Source organism: Bombina bombina, chromosome 6 (assembly GCF_027579735.1).
Source record: "Bombina bombina isolate aBomBom1 chromosome 6, aBomBom1.pri, whole genome shotgun sequence".
NCBI classification, from domain to species: domain Eukaryota; kingdom Metazoa; phylum Chordata; class Amphibia; order Anura; family Bombinatoridae; genus Bombina; species Bombina bombina.
This window is the reverse complement of record NC_069504.1, coordinates 625,624,231-625,646,300: the sequence shown is the minus strand read 5'-3', so window position 1 is coordinate 625,646,300 and position 22,070 is coordinate 625,624,231. Positions and strand designations below refer to the sequence as shown.

The 22,070-nt window shown below is 39.2% G+C and overlaps 1 protein-coding gene across 1 annotated transcript in view; it reads left to right on the top strand.

The window, feature by feature from the left end:
* SV2B (synaptic vesicle glycoprotein 2B) overlaps nucleotides 1–22,070 on the top strand; it is a 136,166-nt gene that overhangs the window by 79,678 nt on the left and 34,418 nt on the right. The window contains exon 3 of the mRNA XM_053719916.1: nucleotides 13,975–14,126. Coding sequence (XP_053575891.1) covers nucleotides 13,975–14,126 — 152 coding nt within the window. The remainder of the gene's footprint in view (nucleotides 1–13,974; nucleotides 14,127–22,070) is intronic.

The following is a 22,070-nucleotide window of genomic DNA, read 5'->3' as shown; positions in this document are numbered from 1 at the left end:
TTGTCAAACTAGCCCATTTATCTTAGTCTTAGCTCAATCAAGTTCCACTAAGGTTGCTCTTCCCATCTCAGGTAAACTGTTCTACTTCAGATGATAACCCCCCCCCCCCACACACACACACACATCCCAGTTTATATCATATCATCTCACTTTATACTGTTATATATCGGATGTTGGTCACCCATGGTCCATACATGACCATTCCATTTCAAGCAGTGCTTACCCGCTGAAAAAACACCCTGAAAGTGTCATTAGGCCTAATAGGGTCTTCGCCATGACTACTGTACCCCAGCATTTATTTTATCTATATTAAAGAGCCCATAAGGGGCCAGATAACTAGTCATTCATAGAAACTATTGTATACATAAAATGGAGGTTTCAGTTAATGTTGTGATATTTCTTATGTCTGTTAATTTTTTTCTTGTTAAAAATTGCATTGTATTGTGCCCTATGACAGGCTGTTGTTATTTGCAATATGCACCATTCATTGTACATTTTATTTTATTTTTTCTTGCAAAACCTCAATAAAAGATTATTTAAAAAATAAATAAAAAAAATAATAAAAATAAATAAATCCTAAGCTAGCTACAAAGTTACTATTAGTATAGGGTTTATTTTATAGGTAAGTATTTAGTTTTAAATAGGAATAATGTAGTTAATGATAGTAATTTTCTTTAGATTTATTTAAATTATATTTAAGTTAGGGGGTGTTAGGGTTAGACTTAGATTTAGGGGTTAATAACTTTAATATAGTGGCGGCGACGTTGGGGCGGCAGATTAGGGGTTAATAAATATAATGTAGGTGTCGGCGACGTTGGGGCGGCAGATTAGGGGTTAATAAATATAATGTAGGTGTCGGCGATGTTGGGGGCAGCATATTAGGGGTTAATACATATAATGTAGGTGGCGGCGGTGTCCGGAGCGGCAGATTAGGGGTTAAATCATTTTATTATAGTGTTTGCGATTCAGGAGGGCCTTGGTTTAGGGGTTAACAGATAGTTTGTGGGTGTTAGTGTACTTTTTAGCACTTTAGTTATGAGTTTTATGTTATGGCGTTGTACCATAAAACTCTTAACTACTAACTTTAGAATTTGTTACGGATCTTGACAGGGTAGGGTGTACTGCTCACTTTTTGGCCTCCCAGGACAGACTTGTAATACCGGCGCTATGGAAGTACCATAGAAAAAAGACATTACTAAGTTTACGTAAGTCGTTTTGCGGTAAGGCCAAAGAAGTTTGCGGTGTCCCTAAACCTTCAAGACTCATAATAGCAGTGGTAGGGAAAAAGAGGAGTTAGGACCTCTTAACGCTGCTTTTTTACCCTAACGCACAACTCGTAATCTAGCCGATGGTCTTTAATAAGTAAATAAGTATTTATTAAAGACCATTTCTTTATGGACAAGACCCAGTGAGTGCCTCCTCTTTTCTGATGATATATATATATATACTATATATATTTACTGGAAGCACACAGTTCCCATAGACCACAATGTAAAGACCCCAACCTTCCAAGTTTAAAGCCCCAAAACTGCCTAGTGCAGTTATTTCTCTTGTTAAGTGTATCCAGTCCACGGATCATCCATTACTTATGGGATATTAACTCCTCCCCAACAGGAAGTGCAAGAGGATTCACCCAGCAGAGCTGCCATATAGCTCCTCCCCTAACTGCCATTACCAGTCATTCTCTTGCACCCAACGAATAGATAGGATGTGTGAGAGGACTGTGGTGATTATACTTAGTTTCATACCTTCAATCAAAAGTTTGTTATTTTATAATAGCACCGGAGTGTGTTATTCCTTCTCTGGTAGAATTTGAAGAAGAATCTACCTGAGTTTTTCTATGATTTTAGCCGGAGTAGTTAAGATCATATTGCTGTTTCTCGGCCATCTGAGGAGAGGTAAACTTCAGATCAGGGGACAGCGGGCAGATTAATCTGCAAAGAGGTATGTAGCAGCTTATTATTTTCTGACAATGGAATTGATGAGAAAATTCTGCCATACCGATATAATGTAAACTCAGCCTTAAATGCAGTAGCAGCAACTGGTATCAGGCTGTCATGTATGTATATTTTACACTTCAGTATTCTGGGGAATGGCACTTCACTGGAATTATACTGTATGCATAAAACTTTAGCCTAATTTGCAGGGACTAGCAACAGGCTTTTTAATAACACTCAATTTATTAATGTTAAACGTTTTTTGCTGGCATGTAAAATCGTTTAATTTTCTGAGGTACTGGGTGAAAAAATGTTTTGGGCACTATTTTTTTCCACTTGGCAGTCGTTTTATTTAATTTATGACAGTTTACTGATCTCTCTCACTGTTATGTGTGAGGGGGAGGGGCCTTTTTTGGCACTTTTGCTACGCATCAAAAAATTCAGTCAGAAGTTTATTGTCTTCCCTGCATGATCTGGTTCATCTCTACAGAACTCAGGGGTCTTCAAAACTTGTTTTGAGGGAGGTAATCACTCACAGCAGAGCTGTGAGATTGTAGTTGACTGTGATAAAAAAAACGTTTATTTCTGTATTTTTTTTCTGCTATCAGGGTTAGTTATCCTTTGCTAATGGGAGCAATCCTTTGCTAAAATTGTGTTTTTTACAAAGATTTGATGCTATAACTTTTCAGTTTATTAATTTTCAACTGTCATAACTTTTTCTGTGCTTCTTATAGGCACAGTACGTTTTCATATTATAGTAAATTACTTGAAAAGTATTTCCAAGTTGCTAGTTTATTTGCTAGTGTGTTAAACATGTCTGATTCAGAGGAAGATATCTGTGCTATATGTGCTAAAGCCAAAGTGGAGCCCAATAGAAATGTATGTACTAACTGTATTGATGCTACTTTAAATAAAAGTCAATCTGTACAAATTGAACATATTTCACCAAACAACGAGGGGAGAGTTATGCCGACTAACTCGCCTCACGTGTCAGTACCTGCATCTCCCGCTCGGGAGGTGCGTGATATTGTAGCGCCGAGTACATCTGGGCGGCCATTACAAATCACATTACAGGATATGGCTACTGTTATGACTGAAGTTTTGGCTAAATTACCAGAACTAAGAGGTAAGCGTGATCACTCTGGGGTGAGAACAGAGTGCGCTGATAATATTAGGGCCATGTCAGACACTGCGTCACAATTTGCAGAACATGAGGACGGAGAGCTTCATTCTGCGGGTGACGGTTCTGATCCAAACAAACTGGATTCAGATATTTCAAATTTTAAATTTAAGCTGGAAAACCTCTGTGTATTACTAGGGGAGGTGTTAGCGGCTCTGAATGATTGTAACACAGTTGCAATACCAGAGAAAATGTGTAGGTTGGATAAATATTTTGCGGTACCCGGCGAGTACTGACGTTTTTCCTATACCTAAGAGACTTACTGAAATTGTTACTAAGGAGTGGGATAGACCCAGTGTGCCGTTCTCACCCCCTCCGATATTTAGAAAGATGTTTCCAATAGACGCCACCACACGGGACTTATGGCAAACGGTCCCTAAGGTGGAGGGAGCAGTTTCTACTTTAGCTAAGCGTACCACTATCCCGGTGGAGGATAGCTGTGCCTTTTCAGATCCAATGGATAAAAAGTTAGAGGGTTACCTTAAGAAAATGTTTGTTCAACAAGGTTTTATATTGCAACCTCTTGCATGCATTGCGCCTGTCACGGCTGCAGCAGCATTTTGGTTTGAGTCTCTGGAAGAGACACTTGAATCAGCTCCATTAGATGAGATTACACACAAGCTTAAAGCCCTTAAGTTAGCTAACTCATTTATTTCAGATGCCGTAGTACATTTAACTAAACTTACGGCTAAGAATTCCGGATTCGCCATTCAGGCACGCAGAGCACTGTGGCTAAAATCCTGGTCAGCTGACGTTACTTCTAAATCTAAATTGCTTAATATACCTTTCAAAGGGCAGACCTTATTCGGGCCCGGGTTGAAAGAAATTATCGCTGACATTACAGGAGGTAAAGGCCATGCCCTGCCTCAAGACAGAGCCAAACCTAAGGCTAGACAGTCTAATTTTCATTCCTTTCGTAATTTCAAAGCAGGAGCAGCATCAACTTCCTCTGCACCAAAACAGGAAGGAGCTGTTGCTCGCTACAGACAAGGCTGGAGACCTAACCAGTCCTGGAACAAGGGCAAGCAGGCCAGGAAACCTGCTGCTGCCCCTAAGACAGCATGAATCGAGGGCCCCCGATCCGGGAACGGATCTAGTGGGGGGCAGACTTTCTCTCTTCGCCCAGGCTTGGGCAAGAGATGTCCAGGATCCCTGGGCGTTAGAGATCATATCTCAGGGATACCTTCTAGACTTCAAATTCTCTCCCCCAAGAGGGAGATTTCATCTGTCAAGGTTGTCAACAAACCAAATAAAGAAAGAGGCGTTTCTACGCTGCGTACAATATCTTTTATTAATGGGAGTGATCCATCCGGTTCCGCGGTCGGAACAAGGACAAGGGTTTTACTCAAATCTGTTTGTGGTTCCCAAAAAAGAGGGAACTTTCAGGCCAATCTTGGATTTAAAGATCCTAAACAAATTCCTAAGAGTTCCATCGTTCAAAATGGAAACTATTCGGACATTTTTACCCATGATCCAAAAGGGTCAGTACATGACCACAGTGGATTTAAAGGATGCTTACCTTCACATACCGATTCACAAAGATCATTACCGGTATCTAAGGTTTGCCTTTCTAGACAGGCATTACCAGTTTGTAGCTCTTCCATTCGGATTGGCTACGGCTCCGAGAATCTTCACAAAGGTTCTGGGTGCTCTTCTGGCGGTACTAAGACCGCGAGGAATTGCGGTAGCTCCGTACCTAGACGACATTCTGATACAAGCTTCAAGCTTTCAAACTGCCAAGTCTCATACAGAGTTAGTACTGGCATTTCTAAGGTCGCATGGATGGAAGGTGAACGAAAAGAAGAGTTCTCTCTTTCCACTCACAAGAGTTCCCTTCTTGGGGACTCTTATAGATTCTGTAGAAATGAAGATTTACCTGACAGAAGACAGGTTAACAAAGCTTCAAAATGCATGCCGTGTCCTTCATTCCATTCAACACCCGTCAGTAGCTCAATACATGGAGGTGATCGGCTTAATGGTAGCAGCAATGGACATAGTACCCTTTGCACGCCTACATCTCAGACCGCTGCAATTGTGCATGCTAAGTCAGTGGAATGGGGATTACTCAGACTTGTCCCCTACTCTGAATCTGGATCAAGAGACCAGAAATTCTCTTCTATGGTGGCTTTCTCGGCCACATCTGTCCAGGGGGATGCCATTCAGCAGGCCGGACTGGACAATTGTAACAACAGACGCCAGCCTACTAGGTTGGGGCACTGTCTGGAATTCTCTGAAGGCTCAGGGACAATGGAATCAGGAGGAGAGTCTCCTACCAATAAACATTCTGGAATTGAGAGCAGTTCTCAATGCCCTTCTGGCTTGGCCCCAGTTAACAACTCGGGGGTTCATCAGGTTTCAGTCGGACAACATCACGACTGTAGCTTACATCAACCATCAGGGAGGGACAAGAAGCTCCCTAGCAATGATGGAAGTATCAAAGATAATTCGCTGGGCAGAGTCTCACTCTTGCCACCTGTCAGCAATCCACATCCCGGGAGTGGAGAACTGGGAGGCGGATTTCTTAAGTCGTCAGACTTTTCATCCGGGGGAGTGGGAACTTCATCCGGAGGTCTTTGCCCAAATACTTCGACGTTGGGGCAAACCAGAGATAGATCTCATGGCGTCTTGACAGAACGCCAAGCTTCCTCGTTACGGGTCCAGATCCAGTGATCCGGGAGCGGTTCTGATAGATGCTTTGACAGCACCTTGGACCTTCGGGATGGCTTATGTGTTTCCACCCTTCCCGATGCTTCCTCGATTGATTGCCAGAATCAAACAGGAGAGAGCATCAGTGATTCTAATAGCGCCTGCATGGCCACGCAGGACTTGGTATGCAGATCTAGTGGACATGTCATCCTGTCCACCTTGGTCGCTACCTCTGAAACAGGACCTTCTGATCCAGGGTCCCTTCAAACATCAAAATCTAATTTCTCTGAAGCTGACTGCTTGGAAATTGAACGCTTGATTTTATCAAAACGTGGTTTTTCTGAGTCAGTTATTGATACCTTAATACAGGCTAGGAAGCCTGTTACCAGAAAGATTTACCATAAGATATGGCGCAAATACTTATATTGGTGCGAATCCAAGAGTTACTCATGGAGTAAGGTTAGGATTCCGAGGATATTGTCTTTTCTACAAGAAGGTTTAGAAAAGGGTTTATCCGCTAGTTCCTTAAAGGGACAGATTTCAGCTCTGTCCATTCTTTTACACAAACGTCTGTCAGAAGTTCCGGACGTTCAAGCTTTTTGTCAGGCTTTAGCTAGGATCAAGCCTGTGTTTAAAACTGTTGCTCCACCATGGAGTTTGAACTTAGTTCTTAATGTTTTACAGGGGGTTCCGTTTGAACCCCTTCATTCCATTGATATCAAGTTGTTATCTTGGAAAGTTCTGTTTTTAATGGCGATTTCCTCGGCTCGAAGAGTCTCTGAGTTATCTGCCTTACATTGTGATTCTCCTTATCTGATTTTTCATTCAGACAAGGTAGTTCTGCGTACTAAACCTGGGTTCCTACCTAAGGTGGTCACTAACAGGAATATCAATCAAGAGATTGTGGTTCCATCTTTGTGTCCTAATCCTTCTTCGAAAAAGGAACGTCTGCTACACAATCTAGATGTAGTCCGTGACCTGAAATTTTATCTACAGGCAACTAAGGATTTTCGAAAAACGTCTTCCCTGTTTGTCGTTTATTCTGGTCAGAGGAGAGGTCAAAAAGCTTCGGCTACCTCTCTCTCCTTTTGGCTTCGTAGCATAATACGGTTAGCCTATGAGACTGCTGGACAGCAGCCTCCTGAAAGAATTACAGCACATTCTACTAGAGCTGTGGCTTCCACTTGGGCCTTTAAGAATGAGGCTTCTGTTGAACAGATTTGCAAGGCTGCAACTTGGTCTTCTCTTCATACTTTTTCCAAATTTTACAAATTTGACACTTTTGCTTCTTCGGAGGCTGTTTTTGGGAGAAAGGTTCTTCAGGCAGTGGTTCCTTCCGTATAAAGAGCCTGCCTGTCCCTCCCGTCATCCGTGTACTTTAGCTTTGGTATTGGTATCCCATAAGTAATGGATGATCCGTGGACTGGATACACTTAACAAGAGAAAACATAATTTATGCTTACCTGATAAATTTATTTCTCTTGTAGTGTATCCAGTCCACGGCCCGCCCTGTCACTTTAAGGCAGGTAATTTTTCCATTAAACTACAGTCACCACTGCACCCTATGGTTTTCCTTTCTCTGCATGTTTTCGGTCGAATGACTGGTAATGGCAATTAGGGGAGGAGCTATATGGCAGCTCTGCTGGGTGAATCCTCTTGCACTTCCTGTTGGGGAGGAGTTAATATCCCATAAGTAATGGATGATCCGTGGACTGGATACACTACAAGAGAAATAAATTTATCAGGTAAGCATAAATTATGTTTTTTTAAAAAAAGCTACTTTCTTTTTAAATTAAAAAAATATATAGTGCCCTCTATTTTGAGGGCATTTGGGGCACTTCTTGGACCGATAATTGTCACCACAAGGTTGCGATAGCAATAACCAGCCACTTGTAATAGCTGGTTAATTTTTGCTCTCCCACAAACAGGCAAATTTGTACATTTGCAGGAGCACAATAATTTAGTGTTGCACTTGTAATCTAGCCCTATAAATCTCAGAGCCGGCATCAGGACCTAGTGCAGCAAAGGGGGTAATTTGCACAGCGATGAGCAGCATTTTAAAATATATAATGTACATATATATTTATGTGTTATACACATATTAACACATAAATATATATATATATATTTATATATAAGCATACATATATATTTACAGGGAACACACAGTTCCCATAGACCACAATGTAAAGGCCCACTCCCTCCAACTTTAAAGGCCCAAAACTGCCTAGTGCAGTTATTTTTTATTTAAAAAAAAAAAGCTAAATTTTTTTAAAATAAAAAACTATAGTGCCCTCTATTTTGAGGGCATTTGGGGCAATTTTATAAATCTCAAACTCATGGTACACAAGCTGCAGGAGTGGGGTGCTGAAGCAATTACATAATTTTCAACAGCATTTGTAATTTTGGTATCACAGACAGCAGCTGGGGCAATTTGAAGATGCTGAGCTTTAGATAGTGAGGAAATATAAAGCATTAGGGGTGCGATCCGATATACGGCGTAGTTTTCGGCGCAAGCGAGGTAACCCGCGCCGCCTGTAGTTTCACCTCGCACATCGGGGTATCCAATATACCCCGCCGGCAGTTGCTAAAGTGCCGTAAGTCGGAACAAACTAGCAATGTCCAGAAATAAGCGTAAGTACAAATTTCTGGAGTCGCCAGTGACTTACGGCACTTTAGAAACTGCCGGCGCCTAAAAAAACTAACTAAGCTTTTAAATCTCCCGTAACTGTCTAACAAAAATAGCCCGACACGTATACCCCTATATCCGCAATCCCCCCTCTCACTCCTAACAATAAATGTATTAACCCCTAGACTGACAACCCCCCACAATGCAATAAGCCTAATTATTAACCCCTAAACCACCATAGCCCACACCGCAAAAAACCTATCCTAGTATTAACCCCTAAACCGCCGCTCCTGGACCTCGCCGCCACGTATAATAAATGTATTACCCCCTAATCTGACCCCCCTACACCGCCGCCACCTATATTAAATATATTAACCCCTAATCTGACCCCCCTGCACCGCCGCCACCTATATTAAATATATTAACCCCTAATCTGACCCCCCTACACCGCCGCCACCTACATTAAATATATTAACCCCTAATCTGACCCCCCTACACCGCCGCCACCTACATTAAATATATTAACCCCTAATCTGACCCCCCTACACCGCCGCCACCTATATTAAATATATTAACCCCTAATCTGACCCCCCTGCACCGCCGCCACCTATATTAAATATATTAACCCCTAATCTGACCCCCCTACACCGCCGCCACCTACATTAAATATATTAACCCCTAATCTGACCCCCCCTACACCGCCGCCACCTACATTAAATATATTAACCCCTAATCTGACCCCCCTACACTGCCGCCACCTATATTAAATATATTACCCCCTAAACCTAAGTCTAACCCTAACACCCCCTAACTTAATTATTATTTAAATAAATCTAAATAATATTAATATTATTAACTAAATTATTCCAAATTTAAAACTAAATACTTACCTATAAAATAAACCCAAAGATAGCTACAATATAACTAATAATTACATTGTAGCTATTTTAGGATTTATATTTATTTTACAGGCAACTTTGTATTTATTTTAGCTAGGTACAATAGCTATTAAATAGTTAATAACTATTTAATAGCTACCTAGTTAAAATAATGATAAAATTACTTGTAAAATAAATCCTAACCTATGTTACAAATACACCTAACACTACACTATCAATAAATTAATTTTATAAACTACAATTATCTAAACTAAAATACAATTAAATAAACTAAACTATATTACAACCCCCCCCCCACTAAATTACAAAAAATAAAAAAATATTACAAGAAGTTTAATCTAATTACACCTAATCTAAGCCCCCTAATAAAATTAAAAAGCCCCCCAAAATAATAAAATTTACCTACCTTAAACTAAATTACAAATAGCCCTTAAAAGGGCGTTTTGCAGGGCATTGCCCCTAAGTAATCAGCTCTATTATTAACCCTTAAAAGGGCCTTTTGCAGGGCATTGCCCCAAAGTAATCAGCTCTTTTACCTGTAAAAAAAGAACAATCCCCCCCACATTACAACCCACCACCCACACACCCCTACTCTAAAACCCACCCGATCCCCCCTTAAAAAAACCTAAGTCTAACCCGCGTGTTTCTTACCTGTCCTGAAGACCGGCGGATAAAGGTCCTGTTCCAGGCGGTGAAGTCTTCTTCCAAGCGGCGACCTCTTCTTCTTCCAGGAACCAGCCAATAGAATAAGAGCTACTGACATTCTATTGGCTATTCAAATCAGCCATAGAATTACAGTAGCTCTTATTCTATTGGCTATTCAAATCAGCCAATAGAATTACAGTAGCTCTCATCCGATTGGCTGATTTGAATTTGAAGGCTCAAATCAGCCAATAGGAATTCAAGGGACGCCATTTTTAATCGCGTACCTTGAATTCCTATTCAGTGTACGGCGGAGATCGCATGAAGAGGATCCTCCACGCTCCATGGCTCCGCGGTCTTCAGTTCCAGCGTCGACGGTCTTCAGCTCCACGGTCATCGGTCTTCAACGTCTCCACTCCGGCTGGTTCCTGGAAGAAGAAGAGGTCGCCGCTTGGAAGAAGACTTCACTGTCTGGAACAGGACCTTCTCTGCTGGTCTTCAGGACAGGTAAGGACCACTTGGGGGTTAGACTTAGGTTTTTTAAGGGGGATCGGGTGGGTTTTAGAGTAGGGGTGTGTGGGTGGTGGGTTGATTACTTTGGGCAATGCCCCACAAAAGGCCCTTTTAAGGGCTATTTGTAATTTAGTTTAGGGTAGGGAAATTTTATTATTTTGGGGGGCTTTTTTATTTTATTAGGGGGCTTAGATTAGGTGTAATTAGATTAAACTTCTTGTAATATTTTTTTATTTTTTGTAATTTAGTGTTTGTTTGTTTTTGTAATATAGTTTAGTTTAATTAATTGTATTTTAGTTTAGATAATTGTAGTTTATTTAATTAATTTATTGATAGTGTAGTGTTAGGTGTATTTGTAACTTAGATTAGGATTTATTTTACAGGTAATTTTGTAATTATTTTAACTAGGTAGCTATTAAATAGTTATTAACTATTTAATAGCTATTGTACCTAGTTAAAATAAATACAAAGTTACCTGTAAAATAAATATAAACCCTAAAATAGCTACAATGTAATTATTAATTATATTGTAGCTATCTTAGGGTTTATTTTATAGGTAAGTATTTAGTTTTAAATAGGAATAATTTAGTTAATAATATTAATATTATTTAGATTTATTTAAATAATAATTAAGTTAGGGGGTGTTAGGGTTAGACTTAGGTTTAGGGGGTAATATATTTTATGTAGGTGGTGGCGGTGTAGGGGGGTCAGATTAGGAGGTAATATATTTAATATAGGTGGCGGCGGTGTAGGGGGGTCAGATTAGGGGGTAAGATATTTAATATAGGTGGCGGCGGTGTAGGGGGGTCAGATTAGGGGGTAATACATTTAATGTAGGTGGCGGCGGGGTCCGGGAGCGGCGGTTTAGGGGTTAAATACTTTATTAGGTATTGCGGTGGGGGATTGCTGTTGACAGGTAGATAGACATTGCGCATGCGTTAGGTGTTTAGGTTTTATTTTGCAGGCATTTTAGGGAGTTACGGTGCTCCCATACTCAGCGCAAGGCCTGCGGTGGGTGCATTTTGTGGCGAGGTGAAAATGGAGTAAGATTTCTCAATTTTTGCCACGTAAGGCCTTGCGCTGGATATTGGATACCAAACTACTCGTGTTTTGTATGTCAGTCTATGGGCCAAAAAATTATGGGCGAAGGCAGAAATATACGAGCGTAACTTCTATGTTACACCGTATATGTGATACCAAACCCGCTCAAAATCTGATGTTGCCGGCTTCTGCGGGCGACACTGCATATCGGATGGGGCCCTAGATAGGCAGCTGATGACATAAAAAATCAGAGAAGATAGGTCTGGTGCAGACATTGGATGTCACTGGTGTCATGGATGCCCAATGTGAGGATTGGTGATGACATGGACATTTTAACGGCTAGATAGGAAGTTGAGCTAAACTGTTCCTTTTCCTTCAACAGTTAAAGAAGAGATGTGAAATTTTAGTATTCATTTTCCGAGAGATGGGATGCAAAGCAATATACTTGGCTTGCTTTGGAGGTAAAGGAAAGTAATGTTCCCTCTCAAAAGGCAGCTGTGTAAGCAGGGATGTGAGTTTGTAACCACTGACTTCTCACCTTGGATGGAGAGGGAATCTCCAACAACATCACTTGATCCCCTTCAGCAACATTATGTATCAGCAAAAACCAATAGCTTGAGTCTAATAGTAGTGGGATGAAGGGTCCCTAAAAATTCCCTTTTGGGTGCAATGCCACCAGAGAGATCGAGATGGAAGCTCTAGCACTCATCTAGGGTTTTCAAACTTAAAAATGTCAGTTGGTGATCTGCCGCAGAAGTTCCAGTCAGGGTTACATTTTCACAATATTAATATGACAGATCTGCCCAGCTTTGCTACCAGTATTTTCATAGGTAAGAAAGAACACTGGTATAATCTTTCTTGATCTTCAAACCCCAAAAAATATCTTGGTTGTTGCTGCAAATCCATTCCAAAAGTGGGGTCTGATCCATGCCACATCATTTAGACTATGTAAGCATAAATTCTGGTATAACTACCAAGAAAACCAAATCTGCCATGTGTTTGATAGCAACCACATGAATCTCCCGTACCATGTCATGCCAGGTCATAATAAAACTGATATGTGCATAACAGACTGAGACTCCACTTGCTTTAGGATAACCCACATACATATCATGTTGCTGAGCAATCTCTGTCACCAGTTTTACTTATGATAGGCACAGAATGAATGTTTTTACAAGTATGCTCATCTAAAATCCAACCAAAAGGATTAACATTAGCATATGAGGAAAATAATCTTTACTGTTAAGACTTTATTGAAGAGAAAAAGGAATGCCCAACACATGGGTTGCTCACATGGATATTTCAACTCGTAAGTTTTTATTATAGCAAAGGTGCATGTGATTTGTGTATTGTACCAGAGAAATTAGATGCTGCCAACCTAACAGAATGGGGATAGCTGTAATCAGCTGCTGATTAAATGCAGTCCTAAAATACAATTACATGACTAGTTAGCAAGAATTCATCTTATTGGCTCTAGTACTTAACACAAAAGTTGGTGACCAATAATTGATTAATGTCGCTGGCTCTTTCCAAATGACTAATTGACCATCAAGCTATTGATTGGTTTCATTTGAATTGCATATTTGCTTATTAGTAGTATATTTCACTCAATAAAACTCAGCTTTTTCAGAGTAAACATTTAAATGAGCAATATTCACTGAGGGCTGAGCTAATTTCACTGAAAGTTACTAGTATTTTAGCGCTGCGGAATCTGTTGGCGCTCTACAAATAACCGATAATAATAATAATAATAGTATCTGGATGTTAGAAACAAGTCTGGAAAAAGACCCTGTCCACTGGAGTGGTGCTGAAGTTTGCTAGAGTTCCCTACTGAATTGTCAGGACTTGAAGGGTCTACGCTGATTGAGTCTTCTCTCAATCTACCCATGTTCCAGTGTCCCTGCTGGAATTTCTCCTGTCCATGACCATAGGGGGCAGGCACTTGGGTGAAACTTCTTGTAGTGGTGGTGATCATCCTGGTTATTTCTGTTATCAATTGCCAAATGTACATAATTTTCTTGGTATCCTTTGCTGAAAAGCAGGTAGATAGGCTTGGGAGCAAGCACTTGTCATGAGCACTATATTGCAGCAGTTTTGCAAGAATACTTATAATATTGTTATACATTTGAAAGTACAATAGAGGGCAGGCAAGTGCACACTACTTACTTAGGTACACTACAAAAAACAACACCATGAGAATGAAGCAAATGTAATAATAAGCAAATTGGAATTTTTATTAACATTGTATGCTCTGTCTGAATCTTGAAAGAAAGAAAAATATGGGTTTCATGTCTCTTTACTATACTTAATAATGCCACAGAAAACAAATGTGAAGATTGTCTCTAACATGAGTAAATAATATACTAAAATCTCCTCTTCCTCCAGTACGGATACCTTTGCCAGTTAGAACCTGTCATGCCACTATCTAACTTACAGCACACTGTTAATGTCATTTCCTAATTAACATTGTTGTTTTGTGTTTTGCAGTATTGGAGGGTCCCTCCCCATTGTCTTTGCCTATTTTTCTGAATTCCTAGCACGTGAGAAGAGAGGAGAGCATCTGAGCTGGCTTTGCATGTTTTGGATGATTGGAGCACTATATGCTTCAGCTATGGCTTGGAGCATCATCCCTCATTATGGTAAGATTCTTCTTTAGTGAAAACTTATTTTACTAATTAAAAGCAAAATATTGAGCATAATCTATATTTGTAGCATTAATAATGCTCACATTCATGCAAAGACACAGTGGCCTAGATTTGGAGTTTTGTCGGTAACGACCCGAAAAACTAACGCCGGCTTTTTTCTGGCCGCACCATAAAAATAACTCTGGTATTGAGAGTCCACATAAAGGCTGCGTTAGGCTCCAAAAAAGGAGCGTAGAGCATTTTTAACGCAGCTTCAACTCTCGATACCAGAGTTGCTTACGGACGCGGCCAGCCTCAAAAACGTGCTCGTGCACGATTCCCCCATAGGAAACAATGGGGCTGTTTGAGCTGAAAAAAAACCAAACACCTGCAAAAAAGCCGCGTTCAGCTCCTAACGCAGCCCCATTGTTTCCTATGCGGTAACCCTTCCTACGTCTGCACTTAACACTCTAACATGTACCCCGAGTCTAAACACCCCTAACCTTACACTTATTAACCCCTAATCTGCCGCCCCCGCTATCGCTGACCCCTGCATATTATTATTAACCCCTAATCTGCCGCTCCGTAAACCGCCGCTACTTACATTATCCCTATGTACCTCTAATCTGCTGCCCTAACATCGCCGACCCCTATATTATATTTATTAAGCCCTAATCTGCCCCCCACAACGTCACCTCCACCTGCCTACACTTATTAACCCCTAATCTGCCGACCGGACCTGAGCGCTACTATAATAAAGTTATTAACCCCTAATCCGCCTCACTAACCCTATCATAAATAGTATTAACCCCTAATCTGCCCTCCCTAACATCGCTGACACCTAACTTCAAACATTAACCCCTAATCTGCCGACTGGAGCTCACCGCTATTCTAATAAATGTATTAACCCCTAAAGCTAAGTCTAACCCTAACACTAACACCCCCCGAAGTTAAATATAATTTAAATCTAACGAAATTAATTAACTCTTATTAAATAAATTATTCCTATTTAAAGCTAAATACTTACCTGTAAAATAAATCCTAATATAGCTACAATATAAATTATAATTATATTATAGCTATTTTAGGATTAATATTTATTTTACAGGTAACTTTGTATTTATTTTAACCATGTACAATAGCTATTAAATAGTTAAGAACTATTTAATAGCTAAAATAGTTAAAATAATTACAAATTTACCTGTAAAAGAAATCCTAACCTAAGTTACAAATAAACCTAACACTAGACTATCAATAAATTAATTAAATAAACTACCTACAATTATCTACAATTAACCTAACACTACACTATCAATAAATTAATTAAATACAATTGCTACAAATAAATACAATTAAATAAACTAGCTAAAGTACAAAAAATAAAAAAGAACTAAGTTACAAAAAATAAAAAAATATTTACAAACATAATAAAAATATTACAACAATTTTAAACTAATCACACCTACTCTAAGCCCCCTAATAAAATAACAAAGCCCCCCAAAATAAAAAAATGCCCTACCCTATTCTAAATTACTAAAGTTCAAAGCTCTTTTACCTTACCAGCCCTGAATAGGGCCCTTTGCGGGGCATGCCCCAAGAAATACAGCTCTTTTGCCTGTAAAAAAAACATACAATACCCAAGTCCCCCAACATTACAACCCACCACCCACATACCCCTAATCTAACCCAAACCCCCCTTAAATAAACCTAACACTAAGCCCCTGAAGATCATCCTACCTTGTCTTCACCTCACCGGGTATCACACCGATCTGTCCAGAAGAGCTCCTCCGATGTCCTGATCCAAGCCCAAGCGGGGGGCTGAAGAGGTCCATGATCCGGCTGAAGTCTTCATCCAAGCGGGGCAGAAGAGGTCTTCCATCCGATTGAAGTCTTCATCCAAGCGGCATCCATCCGGAGCGAAGCGGCAGCATCCTGAAGACCTCCACCGCGGAACCATCCTGGCCGACGACTGAACGACGAATGATGGCGTCCTTCGAATTCCGATTGAGCTTGCATTCTATTGGCTGATCGGAACAGCCAATAGAATGCGAGCTCAATCTGATTGGCTGATCGGATCAGCCAATCGGATTGAACTTGATTCTGATTGGCTGATTCCATCAGCCAATCAGAATATTCCTACCTTAATTCCGATTGGCTGATAGAATCCTATCAGCCAATCGGAATTCGAGGGACGCCATCTTGGATGACGTCATTTAAAGGAACCGTCATTCGTCGTTCAGTCGTCGGCCAGGATGGATGTTCCGCGGTGGAGGTCTTCAGGATGCTGCCTCTTCAGCCCCCCGCTTGGGCTTGGATCAGGACATCGGATGAGCTCTTCTGGACGGATCGGTGTGATACCCGGTGAGGTGAAGACAAGGTAGGATGATCTTCAGGGGCTTAGTGTTAGGTTTATTTAAGGGGGGTTTGGGTTAGATTAGGGGTATGTGGGTGGTGGGTTGTAATGTTGGGGGGCTTGGGTATTGTATGTTTTTTTTTACAGGCAAAAGAGCTGTATTTCTTGGGGCATGCCCCGCAAAGGGCCCTGTTCAGGGCTGGTAAGGTAAAAGAGCTTTGAACTTTAGTAATTTAGAATAGGGTAGGGCATTTTTTTATTTTGGGGGGCTTTGTTATTTTATTAGGGGGCTTAGAGTAGGTGTAATTAGTTTAAAATTGTTGTAATATTTTTATTATGTTTGTAAATATTTTTTTTATTTTTTGTAACTTAGTTCTTTTTTATTTTTTGTACTTTAGCTAGTTTATTTAATTGTATTTATTTGTAGCAATTGTATTTAATTAATTTATTGATAGTGTAGTGTTAGGTTAATTGTAGATAATTGTAGGTAGTTTATTTAATTAATTTATTGATAGTCTAGTGTTAGGTTTAATTGTAACTTAGGTTAGGATTTCTTTTACAGGTAAATTTGTAATTATTTTAACTATTTTAGCTATTAAATAGTTCTTAACTATTTAATAGCTATTGTACATGGTTAAAATAAATACAAAGTTACCTGTAAAATAAATATTAATCCTAAAATAGCTATAATATAATTATAATTTATATTGTAGCTATATTAGGATTTATTTTACAGGTAAGTATTTAGCTTTAAATTGGAATAAATTATTTAATAAGAGTTAATTAATTTCGTTAGATTTAAATTATATTTAACTTAGGGGGGTGTTAGTATTAGGGTTAGACTTAGCTTTAGGGGTTAATCCATTTATTAGAATAGCGGCGAGATTCGGTCGGCAGATTAGGGATTAATGTTTGAAGTTAGGTGTCGGCGATGTTAGGGAGGGCAGATTAGGGGTTAATACTATTTATTATAGGGTTAGTGAGGCGGATTAGGGGTTAATAACTTTATTATATTAGCGCTCAGGTCCGGTCGGCAGATTAGGGGTTAATAAGTGTAGGCAGGTGGAGGCGACGTTGAGGGGGGCAGATTAGGGGTTAATAAATATAATATAGGGGTCGGCGGTGTTAGGGGCAGCAGATTAGGGGTACATAAGGATAACGTAGGTGGTGGCGCTTTGCGGTCGGCAGATTAGGGGTTAATAAGTGTAGGCAGGTGGAGGCGACGTTGTGGGGGGCAGGTTAGGGGTTAATACATATAATACAGGGGTCGGCAGTGTTAGGGGCAGCAGATTAGGGGTACATAAGTATAACGTAGGTGGCGGTCGGCAGATTAGGGGTTAAAAAAATTTTTTTGAGTGTCGGCGATGTGGGGGGACCTCGGTTTAGGGGTACATAGGTAGTTTATGGGTGTTAGTGTACTTTAGAGTACAGTAGTTAAGAGCTTTATAAACAGGTGTTAGCCCAGAAAGCTCTTAACTACTGACTTTTTTCCTGCGGCTGGAGTTTTGTCGTTAGATGTCTAACTCTCACTTCAGAAACGACTCTAAATACCGGAGTTATAAAAATCCCATTGAAAAGATAGGATACGCAATTTACTTAAGGGGATCTGCGGTATGGAAAAGTCGCGGCTGGAAAGTGAGCGTTAGACCCTATTTTGACTGACTCCAAATACCGGCGGTAGCCTAAAACCAGCGTTAGGAGCCTCTAACGCTGGTTTTCACGGCTACCGCCAAACTCCAAATCTAGGCCAGTATGAGCTAGATTACAAGTGGTGCGCTAACTCCGCCAAAAGTAATCTTTTTGCATGGGCAGGTTAACTTGCGTATTACAAGTTGAAAGTAAAAGTTTTGCACGTGAGAAAAACCTGACACCCGCTAACTTTAAGACTTTGGGGATTGTGACTGCGCTAACTTCTCTCCATAGACTTCAATGGATAGTGCATATGAAAATACATCTGTCGCTTGCACGCTAACCCGAGTGAGTTTAACTAAGTGTGCTATACCTGACATGAGTTAAGAATATTTTTAATGTACTTCACATAGAATAAAACGTTATATTTATTTATAAAAATATATATATATATATATGTATATATTTTATATTTATATAAAGCAGTAAGTAGACGCACTCTCACTAACTTAGGTGTCACAGTACCAGGTTGCAGCAATCGCAATATGTAGGAATTCAACAGGTCACGCTCTCTTGATTTAAATCACAGCAACCAAGTTTAATATTAAACTTGTTGTAGACAAAAGGAATACCTACACAACGGGGCGCTCACAAGTATCTCATTCTGTGATGATGTTCCTTGTCGGCTCTAATGGAGAGAGGGCGGGAACAGACTCCCTTACTATCCGTGATAGAGGCAGAGGCTGCTTTTCCAGGTGTGACTGCTCCACACGCGAACAAACAACATAGAAGACCAAGAGGTGGAAAAAGCGCACTGAGCCTCCCAATAAGTAAAAAATATGAAAATGTATTATTATATAACAAAAAAAAGAAAATATGTTATAAAAACATGGGACAGAGATAAAAGTTCATAACCAGAATGATATGCAGGTACACAGCATAACAGACACGTTTCGTGCACAAGCGCACTTGGTCACTGCTCACCTGTGTACCTTCATGTCACATATTTATAGTGAAAAAACATTTAAAGGGTTATACAAAACATTAATGTTCCCCTTTATTATCATTCTGGTGCTATGCCATACTGAGGAAAAAACCTGCTGTATGTAATTATATAGTTATTACTTTTACATCATCTGACTGTACACTTATAATAAGCGACACATTAGTATATCTATACCTATGATACTTAATATTGTAGTTAACTAAATTATAACAACATATAGCTTAGAATTTCGTAAGATCTGTGATATAATAAAAAGATTATTACCTATATTATATTCTGACCCTACACTTAAACAAATTATACTGGGAGGATGTGACTTTATTCCCAAGAAGGGTAAGACACTGGCTAACTACTTGTCTCTCTCAGATTTGAAACCCAAATTAAATAAGTGTTGGTTTCAAAAAAAGAAAGGTTTTTTACAAATGTAAGAGACCTATTTGCAAGACCTGTGGTTTCGTATCAGAGGGTGAAAAGTTCAAATCCACTGTGACACAAAAAGAGTATGAGATTAATTTCTCTATCAATTACGCAACTACACATGTAGTTTATCGTCTCACATGTAAAATTTGCTTTAAGCAATATACAGGCAAAACAAAGAGACCATTGAAGGATAGATTCTTAGAACATCTATGTTCCATAGAGGATGAAGAGTCAGATACTCCTGTGGCTAGGCACTTTAAGCAATTGCATGGTTCAGATGTAACAGCATTGTCAATACAGGGAATTGACTTTGCCCCTATATGGAGGAGAAAAGGTAATAGGGAAATGACACTTAATAAAAAACACATTTTTTGGATGTTCACCCTTCAGACAAGCCATCCACTTGGCATTAACATGAGAAGGGATTTAGATCTTTTTGTATAGGCATGTGCCTATTATATTATAACATTTTGATAGGACCAGATATATGGAATTAGCAACATCTGAATAAATAGACATCACCTTTTTTATGGAAGTACCAAGAGAAAACATAATACAATTACGTAGCCATTAGTCCATTTCAGTACAGTCAACAAAATGAGCCATGAGTTATGACTCTGCCAGAGTATAACATAGTTCTGAGTGTAATCATAACATATGCACAGCAATATAACAAATATAAGCTGTTATTTGTTGTGACCAAACAATATATCTCAGTCCTCTGATCTAGCCATATATTTTATGAATAACCATAATAACACTAAAATAAAATAAGAGTTAACTGTAACAAATAACATATTCATTTAGTTAACTACAATATTAAGTATCATAGGTATAGATATACTAATGTGTCACTTATTATAAGTGTACAGTCAGATGATGTAAAAGTAATAACTATATCATTACATACAGCAGGTTTTTTCCTCAGTATGGCATAGCACCAGAATGATACTAAAGGGGAACATTAATGTTTTGTATATCCCTTTAAATGTTTTTTCACTATAAATATGTGACATGCAGGTACACAGGTGAGCAGTGACCAAGTGCGCATGTGCATGAAACGCGTCTGATACACTGTGTACCTGCATATCATTCTGGTTATGAACTTTTATCTCTGACCCATGTTTTTATAACATAATTTCTTTTTTTCGTTATATAATAATACATTTTCATAGTTTTTAATTATTGGGAGGCTCAGTGCGCTTTCTCCACCTCTTATATATATATAGTATAACATAATATTTTAATGCATTTTATGTTGTGTTTGGTGCAACTATTTTTTAGCCCTAACCCTTTAAGTGAGGACACTAAAACACGACATGCTCAAACTTAGTTTGTGCTTGTGCACTCTCGTTTACTTTCTTGTAATATGAGTGCAAGTAAGTGCGGGCCCAATATTTTAATATTGTGCGTGCGCTAACGTTAGCTAACGTTACCGCGCCACTTGGAATCTAGCTCTATATTGGGAATATAGGAAGGCACACCATATTAAGACAAAGGGAAACTACAATCCTTGAAATTAAAGTGAATGCTGCCAATTTTAGCAATTTATATATGAAACTTTAATTATTTGTTTTGTTTTTTTCAAAATGTAACTTTGTACATGGATATAATAGTTCTTTTTTTGCCTTTGGATACCCATTGCATACTGTTAAAAATCTGGGTGACACTCCTGATTATATCCATTTATCTCCCTTATGACCCATTAATATAAATATAAAATTACTATGAACCATTGAGTAAATATTGGCCATATTACACAATCAATTTCATTAAAATAGATTAGAAAAAGTAAAAAGATACCTCAGTTTTATTACTACTCAACAGTCTAAATTCAACCCTTAGACACTGTGGTTTAAATGTATGAGGTTGTTGGCAAATGGCTACAATTATGCATAGAACTCATTCTTTCTAAGGTCAGCTGTCTAGCTTTTTCTAATATTAAGTGATATAGAAAAAGCTAGACAGCTGATGCAGTAAAGCTGATGCTGTTGAAAAGATAATCTATAATACCTGTCATAAATAACAAGTAAGAATATCTAAACCCTGAATAGGAAAGTGTTATTATTATAAATTACAGACATCTCAATCATGTCTATACCATGTCAATACACATATATGATCACCTGCATATATACCTGCTGGCCATTACTAGCTGCTGCACCTACTGACCATTACCCTCTGCTGCAACTACTGGGGTATCTGTTGACCATATGCTGTCCATTATCCTCCACTCCACCTACAAGGCTTTGCTATTTCCTGCACCTGCTGGCTATTACACTGTGCTGTTAATCACTCCTTTACTTGTTAATCATTACCCATTGTTGCACCTGCTGACCATTACTTGCTTCAGTATCCTGCTTTAGAACTGTATACATGTATCTAATCTTTTCTACATCATCTGAACTAATCTTAATGATAAAGCTTGTCCTCGGGTTACATTCTTTACACATGATCCACTTAAGACAGATTTCTAATTGTGATCTTGTAGCTTAATGCAGTTTTCTTTCATGTAATTAGCAAGAGTCCATGAGCTAGTGACGTATGGGAT